At 38.4% G+C, this 18,762-nt stretch overlaps 1 protein-coding gene across 1 annotated transcript in view; it reads left to right on the top strand.

Moving 5' to 3' along the window:
- Window positions 1–8,340, top strand: part of LOC124595230 (DNA-directed RNA polymerase I subunit RPA2) — a 237,958-nt gene extending 229,618 nt beyond the window's left edge. Inside the window, exons 20-21 of the mRNA XM_047133886.1 lie at window positions 6,713–6,877; window positions 8,042–8,340. Of these exons, the coding sequence (XP_046989842.1) occupies window positions 6,713–6,877; window positions 8,042–8,251 (375 nt within the window). The 3' untranslated portion in view covers window positions 8,252–8,340. The remainder of the gene's footprint in view (window positions 1–6,712; window positions 6,878–8,041) is intronic.
- The last annotated feature ends 10,422 nt before the right edge of the window (window positions 8,341–18,762 follow it).

The following is an 18,762-nucleotide window of genomic DNA, read 5'->3' as shown; positions in this document are numbered from 1 at the left end:
TAATAATTCAGCCAATTTACACAAAATATTTTATGTTATGTGTTCCTTGTGAATCAGTCTGTCTATTAATGGAGACTGTATCGTAGTTCTTACAGTAGTTCTGCAAGCCACTGTATGGTGCATGGTGAACTGTACCACAGACCACTTCTAGTCATTCCCTTACCTGTTCTATGTGCAAATAAAGTGAGTGAAAAATGACTGCCTAAAAGACTCTGTGCAAGTCTTAATTTCTTCCATATTATCTTTGTGGTCCTTGCATGAATTGTACATTGATGGCAGTAGAATTGATCTGCAATCAGTCTCAAAACTGGTTCTCTAAATGCCCACAATAGTGCATCACAAAAAGACCATCGTTTTCATTCAAGTACTTCTCGTTATAGTTCACAAAGCATCTCTGTAATACTTGCATTGTGATCGAACCTACCAGTAACACATCTAACAGCATGCCTTGGATTGCTTCGATTTTTTCATTTAATTACCTGATGGGTATCCCAAACATTTGAATGGCTCTCAAGAATGGCTCACAATAGCCTTCCAAACGCCATCTCCTTTATGGATGAGCTACACTTTCCCAAAGTTCTCCCAATAAAACAAAGACTAACATTTGATTTCCCTACTACCAGTCTGAAATGCTCATTCCATTTCATATCGCTTTTGCAATGTTACTCCTAAATGTTAAATTGATGTGACTGTCCAGTAGCACCTTACTAATGCTGTATTCGAACATTACAGCATTGTTTTTCCTATTCGTGTGCATTAATTTACATTTTCCTACATTTAGAGCAATCTGCCTTTCATCACACCAACTAGAAATTCCCTCTGTTATCTTGTGTGCTACACTCAGTGATGGTACTTTCCCATACACCACAGCAAAGAACCACCCTGCTCACCCTGTCCATCAGATCATTTGTGTTTATAGAGAATAAGAGCAGTCGCATCGCACTACCCCGGGGTACTCCTAATACTACCCTTGTCTCTGATGAACACTCACCACTGAGGACAACATATTGGTTTCTATTACTTAAAAAGTCAGTGAGCCATTCTCATATCTGGCAACCGAAGCCTTAGCCTTGGATCTTCGTCAACAGTCTGCAGTGGAGCATCATGTCAAATGTTTTCCAGAAATGTAGGAATGTGGAATCTGCCTGCTGCCCTCCATCCATGGTTTGTAGAATATCTTATGAGAAAAGGGAAAGCTGAGCTTTGCACGAGTGATGCTTTCTATATCTGTGCTGATGTATGAACAGAAACTTTTCTGTCTCGAGGAAATTTATTATACCGAAACTCAGCAACAAACTTCACACTGGGCCAGAGATTGCAATAAGTGCCTCAGAGTACGCTCTGTAAAACCAAATAGGGATTCCTTCTCGACCCGGTGACTGATTTATTTTCAACACTTTTGGATGCTTCTCTATCCCGTGGATAACTGTCTCAGTTTCCTCCATCCATGAGTTTGTGCGACAGTCAAAAACATTATGTTTGTGTAATCCTTCTGTGTGAATGAAATCTTAAAAGTTAAATTTAAATCTGCAACTTTTCATTTTTACTATCTTCTGTTGCACCTCAGACCGACTGAAGAGAGATGGGATAGAAGCTTTCAGTCAGCTTAGTGATTTGACATTCTCACATTCTGTGCAAGATCTTCCGCTAAGATAAGATAATGGAAGTTGTTTTATGCTTCGCGCATTGATCTTCTTATAGATGCATGAATTACTACTAAATGTTGAATGATGACATTTGCGTATTCTTTTTTGATCCTAGAGTGTAGCAATCTCTGTTTCCTCATATTTTCTTAATTTGATTATTAAACCACAGAGCATCCTTTCCATTTGTAATCACTTAATTAGGCACATATGTCTCCAGAGAATGATTTTTCAGTCACTTTAAACTTTGCTCGTAATTCCTGTTTGCCTGTCATATTGGAACTAAATGATGTCTGTTCATTGTCTAAGTGGATTACTAACAACTGCTTATCTTTCTAGTGTAAGTACTCTCCTAGCCTTCTTGGTGAATTTATTAACTTCAGTAACTACCATCGCTATGATGACATGATGATCACTAACCCCTGTCTATATTCTGTATAGGGTTGGGCCTGTTTGCAGCTATTAACTTCTAAATATTTCCATTGTGTGTGAGTTGTCTAACTAGTTGTTCAAGGCAGTTTTCAGAAAAGTGTTCAGAATTCTTCCACAAGACTGCTTCATACCACCTGCGATGAGTCCATAGATGTACTAGTGTATACTCGATATAAAGTTGTCTCCAATTGATAATGCCTGATCTGAGTATTTCTGCACAACTGAATGTAGACTTTCCTTCAATGATTCTACAACTCTTATACTGGAATTAGGTGGCTGGTAAAAAAATCTGATTATTAACTTGAGTTCACCTTGGCCTGCTACTCAGGTCCAGTAACTTCACAGACAGACTCAAATTCAACCTTAATAGACACATTATTTTTGTTCACAGCAATGAACACCCTTCCTCCTAGGCCACCTAATCTTCTTTTCTATATTGTGTCACTAAATATTTTGGAGCTTTTCTACTTCAGGTTTCAGCCAGCTCTCGAATCAGAATAATTTGAGCGCGACAACTTTCCTCCAGGGAAGTAAGCGATCTGATTTTGCTGTCTACATATAGACTGGTTGAAACCTGGTAGTCAGGGGAAGGCAGGATTCAGTTAAGATTGTGGATGGGGCCGTAATCAGTTACTATTGGTTGCTTTTACATTTATACACAATTTATTTTAAACCAGTAATTCCAGACTCAACAATAAATAAAAATACCACACGTTATTAATGAAGGAATAAACAACTGTGTAAATAATAGTGTTTTCAGTGAGGTACAATTTAGCAAATCACCATTAAATACAGATACAGCAGATAATGTTTTAAAAGCAAGCCACGGTGATCTGGGCAGAAGGCCTTACACGCCAGGAATGGCAGTAAATTAAGAATTGTGAAAAACTCGCCGGAACTTACAAATTACAGTTGTTGAAGCATTAAACGCAAGTCGCCACAAACACAGCAGAAGGCATCAGACGCCAGGAATGGCAGTAAATAAGGTTTTAAGGCTTACTGCTAAAATACAAATATCAAATTAGAATTTTAAGGCAAATGACCACAATAACGGTTGAAGGCCTTACACACCAGGAATGGCAATAATATAAAAATTTTGAAACCTGCTATAAAACAGCAAATACAATAGCAGAGATAAAAAAAAGGCAACTGATCACCAAACGGGTGAAATAAGATGATGGTAAACTTTGTAACATGACTTTTAAAATCAACTGAACACTACACTGCTAGATTTATTCCAGAAGGCGACCAGAACTATTAATTACACATATATAACCTTTAATGTGGGCATTACAAGATATTGTAATAAACAATACAATAATAAAACACAAGGACCAGTACATAAGTTCCTTAAAGGGTACTCAGGCATATTATACCTGCACAAGGTGTGGGCTGAAGGAGCATTACACTGAACTACTGGCCATCGGACCTCCTTTTAGAACACACGTCTTACAAGAACCAAGGGGCCACAGACGGTGCTCCAGGAATCGACCTCTGAGAAGGTCTGGCAACAAACTCTTTCGCAAGCGATGAGATAGGCAGCCAACAGTTGTTTTCACTTCACAAGATGGAAACTCAGACTAGTGGCAGTCTAACGAATGACTAAAGATAATCTTGCTGAAGGTACCTGACGACCGATAAACCAAATGCGTCAATGGAACAATACGCCAAAGCCGGAACCAGCGCTCTGCACTACGTCCCCAGAATACTGTGCTTAAAGCACCCTGAACGAGAAAGGAATCACTACCACCAGAGTAGAAGAATCACCAACTGGCCTACAATCAAGAAAGCTGTGAAAACTACACGCCTTACCGGACAGCAGTGGCAAGGCAAGGAAACGTACACTGCCAGTACATACATGTACCCCCAGGGCAGGTAACTGTGGCGTTAGCAGCCACCAGGCAAGAAAAATTACCGCTGGTTGAACTTAACAAATTGAAACAAGTTGAACGCAGTAAATAGTAATAAGAAGTCGAGAAAAGCTAAGCAGATCAGCCTTCCTCCAGCACTCCACTCGCTGCTCTTCGCCTCGGCAACACTACGAACAGCAACACAAACTCAAGGTTGTGCACCCTTGTGACCACAGGCGGTCCTGGCATGTCTGGCACTGCGCGAACCTGGCTCCTCCTGAGTCCCCAAACGAACTGGTCCACTCACACGACCCGGAAAAACGACGACGACGATGACCCAAAGATAGGGCAACAGTTACTACATATCGATAACTGCCGCTGCTGCCACTAGTGGACAGGCAGCACTTGCGTAACCGAGTGGCGCCAGTCAACACGAGAAGAAGACAAACAACCACAACCATGCCAACTAAACGATACCGTCTGGCCTCCAACAGAGGGAAGAAACCTACAAACAGCACCAACTTGAGCCGCAGCACGGCTTACTGGTGAGCATTTATCAGAGGACCTCAAACTATTGTGTAGTGCACAAAGGGAGTCCTACAGCCATCCATCCCATAATGCAAGTCCAAAAATCTGCAACAGTGACCACCACAAAATTGATGGAGCCTCAGGTTGAGACACTCTACTCAGCTCCAAACCAAAGGACCCCGATCGAGTACGGGTATGATGTTGCAAATCGTGGACTCTGCTTGCTCCCCATGAGCGAGACTAGAAGAAGGTAGACTGAATATACAGTAAAATCTTCCAGTGATAAAATACCATATATTGAGGTGTTCTCTGACGTATGGACTATTGAGAAGTAGCTTTTTTTTTAGGACACATGTTCAACAAGGTTTAATTTACAAAAATTTAAAAAAGTAGCCAGTAAAGACGCTACGCTTTTCTACTAACTCCTAGTGAGACGCTACATTGTTCAAAAGAGGAGGTACTGCAGTGGGTGTTCCTCAGAATTTGATTACGAGTCATTTGCTTTTTCATTCTATGTATATGATCTACCATTTTTCTGGACAAAGGTGCAAGTTATTTTTACGAATAATACAAGTACAGTTGCAAACTGGCCAAAGAATGTTCAACAGAGAAAATAGTAAATGGCGTTTTTGTACAAAGTTACTACTTGGATTTTCAGAATCAGTCAGAAGAGCACACTTCTGCAGCTTTGTACTGTAAAAGGCTATAACATCTTAATATTATCCACTGTTGGACTACACCCAATGTTAAGATTTGCTGCTACAGCTCTGATGTTGGACAATGTCTGACACATTTCCATTAGCATAAAATAAATAATTATAGGGGAGAATGCAATGGGTAGAAAAATTGGATTGAATGAGTTAAGTGTGTACATTAATGAAAACATATATAAATTAAGAAACAAAGAAAAATATTATACCTTTTAAAACATTTGGGTTTAGTATTCATGTCTTAGCATAATGGTGTAATTTGAGGCCGTACATAACAGTAAATTGCCACAGTCTGGATATTATGAATGATTAATGGACTGGGGGGTAACATTTTCGTTGCATAGAAGAGAATTTCTGGAATTACAAATGGGGCTTGCATGTATATGTCTTATAGGCATGTGTAAATTCATAAACTGGTGAAATTGGTTGTCAACAATCCTTTCTAGTTGGAGAGAAATAATATTGATTATAAATACAGCCTTAGAAGGGAAAATAAGCTGCACTCTCATTAAAGTGTTTGTAACTGAGGATTAAAGTTGTTTCTAGTTGACAGCTCACCTTTACTACAGAGAAATTACAAAACATAAGTTAGTAGTCAGTCACATGCCTGTATATGGTCAACATGTAGCACTGTAAGTATATTTTTAATAAATGTGTGTTAACTGTTGGTCACATGACTTTTCCACATCTCAGTGTTCATAGCAAATATGGTCTGTGGAACATGCAACTGATCAACTTAATAAAAGTTTACTTTTATTATATGTATCACTTTTTGTTGGCACAGGTATGAAGATGTTCAAAAAGATCAAAAGAGGTTATTTTACATTTGATGTGAATCCATGATGGCACAGTAACTGTCACGAAATACCAAAGGCTGCCAATCTCTCTGGACAACATATAGTCCCTAATATAAACTAATTGTTCTTGTGGTTAGAACTGATCCCTCCTTAAAATAATGGGTTATGAACAATTACTTGCTACATTAGTAATAAAGATAAATATGATGAAATAAATTTTGTAGATTCGCAAAGCAGATATTACTTTTTAGTTTAATTTTCACAGCCAGTTGACACTATTCATAGGGAGTTTAGCACGTTACATACAAGCATACTTCTGAAATAAGATTTGGATTTTGATTATTGTAAAAAGGAAAGTAACATGCTGCATGCTCAGAAAGTAGAAACATGATAGCATCTTCCATGGGAAGATAGTGATGCAGCTGCTGCAACAGAAAACATTTGCACATATAGGCAGTCTGTGCTTATGCCACCATAGCACATACCTGACTGACTGGTACCATATTTCCTGCTAACTAGCCATGGCTTGCAGTCCAAATGCAACTGGAAAACATGGTAAATATAGTGATCAAGTTGGTTCACAGAGAGCCTCACAGTTTAACGAAGTTAGATATCAGGGATGCCATTTCAAAAATTTAATTGTTTTGAAAACTTTGTAAACTCAATAATTTGTGATATCGTGCAATCAGGAACACTGTCTGTAACCTATAACCCATGAAGTAGAATTTAGTGTCTGATATTTTCTGTAACAGGTTCGTAGCACTGGTCCAATTGATGTATTAACTCACCAACCTGTAAAAGGTCGACGTCGTGGTGGTGGTATCCGATTTGGAGAAATGGAACGTGATTCACTATTGTCACATGGAGCTTCTTTCTTGCTGCAAGACAGATTGTTTCACTGTTCTGACAAGACAAAGGTATGATTGTTGAAAGTTGATTGAGTAGATTGTGGTTGCTCTTCACTTTTACCATTTTAATTATGTGGATTACTTAATGTACAGTGTTTCAGAGCACATTTGTCATAATTAACTGATTTCTTACTTCAGTGGAAATTTTCTAGTTGTTTTAATACATCATAAATTTAATGTGTTTACAGCGACATAAATACATTTAACAGTTCAAACATTTTGAGTTGGCTCCTCTTTTTCTTACAAAGTTGCATAATTAATAACACACGTCCTCTGATGAAAGTTCCCAGCAAGAAGTGAGAAAAGATTATGTATCTTGCATCATGCGAGAGAGGACATGATGACACATTCATTGTATGTTATATGCATGCAAGCACAGAACATTTTTAACTCTCATTTTGTATATAACTGCCCATAGTGCACCACAGAATATTCTTCACCACCATATATAAAATGTGTTCTTGCCTTGTACATATTCTAGCAGTTAATATGGATTCACAGTTTAGCAAAGGATGTAACATTTAAAAACTCATTAGAATTTGTGAAGATCATTGAAACTGTAATTCTGGTTGTTTAACCTCTTCCATGACTGATTTGCTGTTGTTTTGATACGTTTTTGCATTCTTGGAATAAGCAGACCTCTATGCATTCTACAGTTTCCATGAATAATAAAATGTTTTACAATATTTACTGAGTACAAGCTTTTTTTAAGAATTCCAGTTAAGTATATTTGCTGTAATGATTTTTATGTCACAAGTTAAAACTATGCTGACTCAGGATTCAAATGTGAATCCTAACCTTTCACTGTCAGTGCACTACCAGTCACACCATTTGAGACTGCCTCCAGGAGTGACTTCAACTATAATGTATCGTATTATGTATGCTGATAAAATTTTTGTTTGTTAGTAAAAAAATATGTGTATTGAAAGATAAGCTCTTTAGACAAAGTAATCGAGTTCATTATGCTCCCCTCCCCTCATGTACGTGTCACTCAGTGTTGATTTGTTGTTACTTATAGCTTGCTCTGAAGGTAAATAAGAACAGAATGTCAGCTACTTTGCAATTTTTCACAGTCTGAGAAATACGATTTGATCAGATATGGTTGTTTGTGTCTTTTCTCGTATCTGTAAATAAACTGCTGATGTGCTTTTATTGGTCCCTTTATTTTTGCAGACACTCATATGCAAGAAATGTGGAAATATTTTGAGTCCACTCTACATTCTGAACCGAAAGCAAGATCACCATGAAAGTGTGATTCAGTGCAGGATGTGCAAAGACAGCAGTGCAGTTCAAGAGATTGAGATTCCTTACATATATAGATATCTTGTTGCACAGTTAGCATCTGTAAATATTAATCTCAAGCTGGATGTAACAGAAGAGTGATTAATATTCAGGAAGATATTATGAAGTGTTTTGTATGTGTATATTTTTGTACATTGTGTATAAAATAAAATTTATGATTGTTTAACTGATACAGAATTTTTTTCCAGAGTTAGAGCTTATTTATTTATGTGCCCAATATGATTAAACTGGTACTGGTAGAATTTTCTTCCATTGTAAGTACAATTCAACTTAAAAACTGCTGTCAAAAATTTTTTACAAATGACAACAGAAGAAAAGGGTGAAAGGTTAGCTGCAAGAAGGAAATATCTCCAATTTTACAAGTTCTCAGTAAACCAAAAAATGTTTTTAAAAATTGGAATTGTAAGTAGTATGAAAATTTCCTTCCTGATGAAGTTCCTGAATGGTTCTTACATACCACAGTATTTTCACTCCAAAATGTGTTGTCGCATCGTAACCAGAATCAAATCCAAATACAACAGCTGGGTAGTCAATGAGGTACAACAATTAGCAATGACATCATGTTTATTATATATGGACAGAACAGAACCAAACTCCTGGGTGGAGAGTGATACTATTTATAGAAGCATTGAATATTTCAGAATATACAAAAATTACAACCATAAGAAGTTTGAGAAACTTTAAGAAACAATATTTACTAAGTAACAATAAATGCTAGTGGTTGGGTTTGAAATGGCAATCCACAGCACACAGACAGAGACACTAACTGCTACTCCACAAGGCACATAGTACAGCTTGTGGCATTAATTCCCCTTCTGAAGAAACAGTGACCTGCTGTCTCAGAAGTTCTCACTGGAGCCAACTGGATGTAGATCTTTTGGGAGCACTGATTTATCCTCATGATCAAGTCATGTCACATCCTCTTCACTATGGATTAGCACTGAAGGTAGGCTCTTCAATCAAAGCATCATGACTGCAGAGAGGATGTATATCTTTACCTCAGGACTGTGGTAAGGTGTAATACAGAGGACATCTCTGCACTTTTGTCTTCTGGATGAAAGGTCATAATTCTTGACTTGGTATGTGACATCCAAAAAGTGACAAAGAATACAACAATGTGGTCCAAAGTTAGTATAACTTTTAAGATAGTCCCACTTTCTACATGGATATAAAAATCCATACCAAATCTTACAGACTGTATCTCAGTGCCTGGTGCTTGGTATTACAGCACTCTCAATCTTTCTTCTGGATGTCCAGGATACATATGCGTGCCAGCTGTCTTGCTCATTCAGTCCTATTGATGAGGTATTTCACTTAGCCATCCTGAGTATCATCCAGTTGAAATGGAAACAGCATATCCATTATTGTTTCAGCCTCACAACCTTCTGTTACATTATTATGTCATGACGGGCATTATTGAATCCCAATATCTCTGTTCAGCATTGTCATATATTGAGTGTTTCTGCCAACATCATACTCTGTGAGGCCATTCATCTGTGGATGCTAGGCAATTGTCATCATGTGGGTGATGCTGCAACATGAAATTACCTCTGATCCTAGTCTCTACAGAAAAACTTTTTCACAGAGATCATTCCATAGGGTGGGCTGTGCTTCAAAATGATGTCTGTGACAAGGAACTTTTTAGTTTCTGAGCCTCTGGCAGTTGACACAGCCTTGGTGCCAGAGTAGTGTTGAGGTAGTCAGTGCAGATTATTATCCCTCAATTCCCAATCCAGTTCAGTGGAATGAAGCTGCTGCAGGCAGAATTGGTACCAGATGCCTCATAGGTAATTGTGGCAGGTGATTCCACCACTGGCATTCCTTACAGTGGCTCACATAGTTCTAATGAATTGGTAGAGACCTGGGTTGTGTGATTCTGTCTTTAGTCTTCACAAATCCCAAGTGACCAGATGTTGGGAGTATTGTGGAAATACTTCAGGATAGCTGGCTGTAGATGAGTTGGGATGTTGAGCAACCATTACCACCCCATCAGATCATAATTCTTCTTCTACAACTGGAATCTTCCTTTGGTCAGTTCCTCATTCTTCAAGGCTTCCATAGTTTTCATCCATACTGGACAGTGCCCATCGTATCAGTCGACCCAACAGATCCTTCTGGCTAATCAGCTTGCATGGGGAATGTTGGCCTGTCACAATAGTGAATGGTTTGACAAATAAGTAGGACTGGAACTAGTTGATGGTTCAGACAACTACAAGGAACTTTTTCTCGATTGTAGAAAAGTTCTTCTTGAACTTGAAGATTACTCTGGAAGAATAAGCTATCACCTATTCAATATCATTTTGAAGTTGTACTAGAACTGCCCATTTCCTCTAACCATTAGTACGTGTATAAATCTGTCTTGACAGCCTTGTCATATAGTGCTAGGACTGGAGATGATGTTAACATCTCCTTAAGGACAAGTAAATACCTTTCTTGCAACTCATTCCAGGGTAATTTTGCATCTCCCTGCAGTAGTTCTTTCAAGTTACGTGCCTTGGTATGGAAGTCCTTTATGAATTTCTGTTAGTATGAACAGATTCCGACAAAACTTCCCGCAGCATGAATGTGCCAAGGAATTGGAAAATCTATGACTCTTCTTATTTTCTCTGGATCAGGACAGAAACTAGATACCCAAAGATTTTTATTTCTTGGGTGACAAAGAGACAGTTTTTTGGATTGAGGCAGAGGCATGTAGTCTGAACGCTAGATGTTCTTCAAATGTCTTTAAAAAATTACTGTCATCCACATAATAAAGAAACGTAGCCCCTTTCAGGTGTCAAAGCAGATTGTCCATTATACAATGGAAGGTGGCTGGAGTGTTACGTAGTTCAAATGACATAACTTTGATCTCATTAAGGACACCAGAATTTATTAAGGCAATCTTTTTCTGGTCAGCCAAATCAATTCTGATTTGCCAATAACCTGTCTACACATCCATAGTTGAGCACAACTTTGCTCCTTTCAAGCAATCTAGGACATCATAAATGAGCAACAGCAGGTAGACATCTTTCTTCGTGATTTTGATCAGTCATCAGTAACCAACACAGAAACTCTATGGTCCACCTTTTTTCTTCACAAGGATTACGGTAGAGGACCAAGAACTCTGTGAAAGTTCAGTGATGTTATCTTGCAGCATTTTCTCCACTTCCTCCCAGATTATATGCAATTCAGCTGACAAAACACTATAGGAATGCTTGTTAAATGGTGGATGACCCCCAGTATTGATACGTTGTTTTGCCATGTGCTTTTGTCCATTCAGAATCATCTGAAATTGGCATAGAATGGCTAAAACTCACTGACAGTGTTCCTTGGTCAGGTCAGATTCTATTGGCAGTGCAATAGTAGCTTCTTCCACCACAGTGTCTGTAGTGGTAGCAAAGCACTGAGATGAGTTTGGCTGCTCATAATAATTGTTTTTTTCTCTCATTATTATTATTTTACACATCATGGACCAAAGAGAGGAGAAAATCTCCATGGTCGTGGAATGAGTCAGTACATGAAGTTAACACCAGAAAAGTTAGCAGATAAAATATGATTTGCAGGAATCCTATGCTAACATCTAGTTGCTTTGTGTATGTTTGTGTAATCAAGGTTACAACACACAAATTAGCTTAATTTTTTTTCCGGTACCTTCCTGACATAATGGAATGAGTGAGCTATGAGGAAGTCCTTCAGTTTAGACAATAAAGTGCAAAGATAATTGCTGCTCACTGAAAATGGATGCAGCAGAATACTACAAACCTTCCTGCACAATAGTTAAGGGCATGCGATCCAAAAACAGATTTGATTTCTGCCTAGTATTAACTGAATGAAAGCTGCTAATTCATGAGAATAAGCTCATATTGTTAACAACAAATGACATTAAAGAAATGGTGTATTGAGAGGCTAGTGTCAAACAAAATCCCAGATCCTGAACAGGGTTCAACAGGAGGCTCGCGCACTTAAGGGATGTCTCCACTAGCCAGTTACTTCTGCAAATTGCTTTGGCAAGTTAATTTCCAAAACTTTCTGCAACTTTTTGTGTCATGTCACAAGATAGGCAAATGAAAGTTTACAATGTCATTATGAAAGATCAGTCACCACCATTGTTGCATTATTATGGTTGTTATCATCAAAGAAAAATTGTTGCAAAAGGCAAAGTTAAGAAAAGTTTGAGTGAAGAAATTTTATGCAAAGTGTACACATGTAAGTTATCAAGAAACTGGCTGTGGCGTTTAGGGATTCCAATGATACATTTGTTTCAGCCAATCTGTCTTCATGCCATTCTCCTTTTTAATAAAGACTTTTTCATACCAGAATGGAAGACACACAAATTCTGCATGTTTGAGAAAAATTTCCAACCACTGATAAGTTCGCCAAGTTGCAAGATGCAAGAAACTGTTTCCACTAACTGGCAGAGACTACTACTGCAAGTTGACGAAACTTGCGGAAGTCAACTTGCTGCCAGTGTTGTCATGTGAAAGAACTTGCAAAAGTAGCCTCTGCAGGCGACTTGGGAAAGTTCACGTGCTAGTGGACACATGTCATTACACCCCACATTGCTCTAACTGCCCATTTCTGAGCTAAAAACCCCTGTTATGAATGGGAAGAGCTACCTCACAATACTGTGTGTCGTAAATCAATGAAGTTAAGCAGTTTTGCTGTTGGACCATCACTTGTTGCAACTATTGTTCTAATGGTGAATATAGCAGCATTCTGTTTTTGAACAAAATCCTGAATGTGGGCATTCCATGACAGTTTACCATCTATCCGAATACCTAGTAATTTGGAGTGTTGAGATTCACTAATCAGATACCCATTTTGTTTTAGTTGAATTGTGTGTTAGAAACTAAAAATTAAGCCTTAGTGTGATTCAGCATCAATTTATTTTCTACTTGCCTTGAACTTACATCATGAAATGCACTATTTGATACATTGCCTGTGTTGCACTTTACTTGCCCCACTACCATCACCACCCCACTGTCATCAGCAAACAGAAATATTTTAGAATTGCCTGCTGTATTAAAAGACACATCATTTATATATAGGATGTTCAGAAACCCTCTGAGAATTTAGTAAGGGTGTTGCAGGGGAGGTTGCGCTGAGAAATAATTGTTAAAAAAAATTAAATATATTGTGCCATTCACGAGTTACTTCGGATTGAAGTTAGCCAGTCATGTCATTGCACATGCAGATTCAAGCACCTGAACACAGTAAATGCAATACTGCACAGACATCTGTGGATCCGTGAGTTACCACTTGTTAAGATACTCATTACTACTGAAAATGTGCCCTTTTTGGAAGTGATAAATTTAAGATGGATGATCAAAGGATATGTTCGCTCAGTTTGAGAAGACCAAAGAAGAAAAAATATGGCAGCACAGTCTCTGGCAAGCTGTTTGAATTTGCATGTGCAACTAACGTCAATGCTAAATAACTTGAAAATGGGACTACTTATCGAATTTTTTCTTTTAAGAATTATTTCTCAGCTCAACCTTCCCTGCAAAGCTCTTACAGATAACATCTCATAGCCATTCTTATTACTGTTAGGAGTCACCGTTTTCTGTCTGTTCTTAAAGTTTGAGAGGATTCAGTTGTGAGCTGCTGCTTTTATTTCATAATGGTCCAACTTTTTCAGTAATAGTCTGCGATCAACACAGTCAAACACCTTAATTAAATTAAAGAAGATACATAGCATTTTTCTTTACTCTATCCTATGACTCAGAGAGAGAGAGAGAGGGAGAGAGAGAGAGAGAGAGAATACAGCACTTTCAGCTGTTAAACCACTTCTATAACCAAACTGTACATTTTACAGCAAATTATGTAAGATGAGATGATCAGTTACAGCCTTTGTAATAACTTTAGCAGACACCGAGCTCATAGGAATAGGTCTCAAACTCTCTATGTTATCCCTTTCTCGTTTTTTAGAAAGTGGGTTCACTATCAAGTCCTTCAGTTGTTTGGGGAACTGACCACTCCTAAAGGCAAAATTACATATGTGGCCAAGTACTGGGCTACCATGTGAGGTGTGTTCAAAAAGTAACGTGACAACATTTTTATGAAAAAATATGTACTTGTTCATTGATATTCATGTTGTCCCCTTCAAAGTAATACCCCTCAGATACAATACACCTGTGCCATTGCTTCTTCCAACCCTCCAAGCACTTCTCATAAGCACTTTTTGTTACAGCCTTGAGTACTTCCAGCGATGCAGTTTTTATTTCCTCAGTCGTTGAAAATCTTTGTCCTTTCATATGTCTCTTCAGTTTTGGGAACAGGAAAAAGTTGCAGGGGGCCAAGTGTGGTGAATATGGTGGCTGAGGCATGATTGTCATGTTGTTTTTGGCCAAAAAATCTCTCACAAGCAACGATGAATGAGCAGGTGCATTGTCATAATGAAAAAGCTAGGAATTGTTATTCCACAATTCCGTACTTTTCTTGTGGATTGCTTCTCGCAAAGACACATAACATCAAGATAATACTCCTTATTGATCGTACGACCTTGAGGCAAAAATTCATGATGCACTATGCCACAGTAATTGAAAAACTCAGTGAGCTAAACTTTGACATTTGATTGAACTTGGCGCACTTTTTTTGGTCTTGGCTCTCCACGATACTTCCATTGGGACGATTGGGCTTTGGTTTTGATGTCATAACCATAAACCCATGTTTTGTCACCAGTTATGACCCTTTTGAGCAAATCAGGATCATCATTGACATCATTCAAGAGCTCCTGAGCAATGCTCTTGTGACTATTCTTCTGATCAAAATTGAGAACTTTTGGAACAAACTTCACTGACACACGTCTCATGCGCAAAACATCCCAAAAATTTGCATGACACAAGCCGACTGATATGCCAACGTCCACAGCAACTTCTCTTATTGTAATTCGATGATTTTCCAAAACAATTGTCTTCACAGCTTTGACATTGCTATCTGTTGTTGTGCTGGGCATCCAGAGCGAGGTTCGTCATAGGCACCTTCTCGGTCATCTTGGAGGAACTTATACCACTTGCAAACATTTTGTGTTACTTAGAGTAGACTCACTGTACGCTGCCCGCATCTCGTGGTCGTGCGGTAGCGTTCTCGCTTCCCACGCCCGGGTTCCCGGGTTCGATTCCTGGCGGGGTCAGGGATTTTCTCTGCCTCGTGATGGCTGGGTGTTGTGTGATGTCCTTAGGTTAGTTAGGTTTAAGTAGTTCTAAGTTCTAGGGGACTGATGACCATAGCTGTTAAGTCCCATAGTGCTCAGAACCATTTGAGCCACTGTACGCTGCTGTCAACATTTCAAGTGTTTTAGAGTGCTTGATTCCATTTTTCACATAAAATTTGATACAAATTCTTTGCCCCAGTTTCTATAATAATCGAAAATCGCTGAACACACTATAACTCGTCTAACTTTCTTATCTGTAAAAAACAAATTAAGATTGCAGTATACTTGAAATTGTGAACATATGTTCAGGACATGTGAAACAACATAACAAACAAAAAGATCGATAATCGAATGCATGTTGCCTGCGCAGTTTGAAAACTCACCTTACTTTTTGAACAGCCCTGTATGCTGCACTGTGCTTTAGTACCCTGTTAGATAACCCATTATATCAATGGGTGTTTATTCTTCGGGACTGATGACCCTGTAGTTCAGTCCCTTTCTCTCCAAACCAACAAACCTACATTATTCTTTAGTGATGTAATTATTAACTCAGTTTCCCCCCTTGTCAGTCTCAGAGAGATTTCTTTCAGGTAGCAGTCTTGGAAAGCCGTTTTTCAGTGAGTTATATGATTTCCTGTAAAAACTAAGTTTCTATTTACTTTCCGTGCTATATTCAGAAATGATGATGATGTTTGGTTTGTGGGGCACTCAACTGTGCGGTTATCAGTGCCCTTTCAAATTCCCAACCTTTGCTCAGCCCAATCTCACTACTTTCATGAATGATGATGAAATGATGAGGACAACACAAACACCCAGTCATCTCGAGGCAGGTGAAAATCCCTGGCCCCGCCGGGAATCGAACCCGGGACCCCGTGCTCGGGAAGTGAGAACGAGACCAGGAGCTGCGGACTATATTTAGAAAGTGATTGTTAAATACTCTACATATATTTGATTTATCATAACAAAAACATTTTTACTACGTATTAATTTTATATCATTGGCCTTGTGCTGTTGGCCAGACACTTTCACGGCTGACCATATGGTTTTAATTTTGCCCTGAGAATTAGCTATTCAGTTTGTTTTTTGTCTTGCTAATGACTTTTAAAGAACCTTGTAGTACTGTTTGTAATGGGCTACTACACCTCAATTGTGATTATTTCTTAAAGTTCTAATGTTATTCCCACTTGGTTCTTCATGCTATCCTTATCCCATTAGTCAGCCACACTGGTTGTCTGTTTGTGCTAGTACCCTGTTTCAAACACACTATTGGAAAGCAGCTTTCAGAGAGCATGAGATATGCCAAGGAAAACATTAAATTTGTCATGTTATCAGCATTATAAATATCCTGCCACTCTTGTTCTTTAATGATGTTTTAAAAGTGTGTCTGTTGCAACTTCTTTTCATTTCTAAATAGTTTATAATTATATTCAATTCTTTTCCTTGCACAATAACTTATAAAATTAATTTTAGTCACCAGGTACAACTGATTGTTGGTACTTTTCATAAACTGAATCAAGAACTCCTTCTAGCTTAAACAGAAATGTCCTGGTATCAAGAGTTAAGGGACCTACTGATAATTGTAATTAAAAGCTCAGTTTCATGAAATTCAACTTTCCAGCACAACATTCAGTGAGCTGTTAAGTGCAGTGCTTTCATTAATCAGTAGATTCAAAAGAAATACTGCTTTTCATGTACATGGCCACTCTCCCACTTTGCAATGAGTTCCTTGGGAAATAGCCAGCTAATATATTGGGTTGGTGCATAAGTTCATATTGTTTTCCCGTAAGTTTAATAAACACTACTGATAGACACAACAGAGACTTTAGTTATCAGTAATATATTCTTCTTCACTGTTTACAAGTCTGCCATTGCTGCAGTAACTTTCCCATTCCACAATTGTAGAAATTGTGTGGTTTTGAGGCAAACAACTCATTGAATCATGTCCTGAGTGCATTTTTTTCTGGAAAGAAAGTTCCTTGAAGGTTTTCTGGTGGAGTGTGGGAAAGAGTGAAAATCTGAGCGTGGAAGACCAGGTGAATAAGGTGGGTATGGAATGACTCTCCAACCCACTGATATCCAGTATTTTTTGCCCCTCTAGCAGAATGCAGGCTGGCACTATCAGGAAGTAGCATAACTTCACTCAGTCTTCCTAGTCATTATTCTTGAACTGTGCCTGTAAGACATCTCAGTTGTTGACAATAAATGTCAGCAGTGATGGGTAAACCTCTGGGAAGCAATACATAGTACACCACACCATCACTGTTCCATCATATGCATAAAATAATCTTTTGTGGATGTGCACAGGTCTTTGTAAGTGGGGTTGTTGCTTTGATGGGCTCAATTTTTCTTTTATTTTTCTTATGTTAGCATAAAGACACAATCTCTTGCCACCATTAACGATACAGGATAGGAACGGGTGGTGTTGTCCATGAGCCAATTGATGATGTGCAAGCAGAGGTTCACATATAGTCACCTGCTGATTTTTGTGTTTTTGGTTTCAAGCATGCAGTACCCATACAATAGATTTTTGAATCTTCCCTATTGCACGCAAATATTGCATAATGGAGGAATGATCACAGTTCATCACATCTGCCAGTTCTTTACTACACCGATGTGGATTAATGTGTGTAAATGATCTTCAAACTGTGACTGTCTGCCTAACATGGAGAGTCGCTAATGTCAAAACGGTCTTCCTTAAATGAGAAAGTCGTTTTGATGCCATGCTTTGTCCAATGGCATTATTCCCAGAGATTGTGCAAATTTTTCGGCTGTCTCTGCTGCTGTCGCCCCTCTATTGAACCCAAACAGAAGAATATGTCGGAAACATTCAGATTTGTTCACTTGGTACTCCATTTTCTAGAGTCCACAACTCCACTCATTATCTCCAAATGACAATATGTAAACTTAAATAGCAACAGTGAACTACAAATATGACAACTGATAAATAAACCCATAGCAAGTGGAATACCAACGTGCAAAACAAAAACACATCAAACTTATATACCAACCTAATGTATCCTGGTATTGGAGCCCTCTGAATGGTCATGTTGTTTAAGTGATGCTCTGATTTACCAAAATGTCAGTCGACATCTACAAGCAGTTCACTCATGCCTCTTACATATTGATGAAATATGCTACTGTGACTTTTTTTAAGGTTGTTGCTTTGTTAAAGGGATACCTGCTAGCTGACTTCAATCTAAAAAAGAATGCAGCTCTAAAAATATTACTACAGGAATTTTTCCATGAGTGGACCCACAACCTGCCACTACACTGTCACCTATAAGTTTTGCCAACTTCCCCTTCCCATACGTATTAAAGTCCAGGCCATGCCCAGTGAAACCCGATACATTAATAGACTCAATTGGAACTACTGCAATGTCAGCCATACCATCTCAAGCCTAATTTTAATACACTAACAACTGTATTAAGATGAGGCTGTTGATGACACTGAAGCAGCTTC

This window comes from Schistocerca americana, chromosome 2, assembly GCF_021461395.2.
Source record: "Schistocerca americana isolate TAMUIC-IGC-003095 chromosome 2, iqSchAmer2.1, whole genome shotgun sequence".
NCBI classification, from domain to species: domain Eukaryota; kingdom Metazoa; phylum Arthropoda; class Insecta; order Orthoptera; family Acrididae; genus Schistocerca; species Schistocerca americana.
Note: the sequence above shows the minus strand (reverse complement) of the source record. Positions and strands in the feature narration are given on the sequence as shown.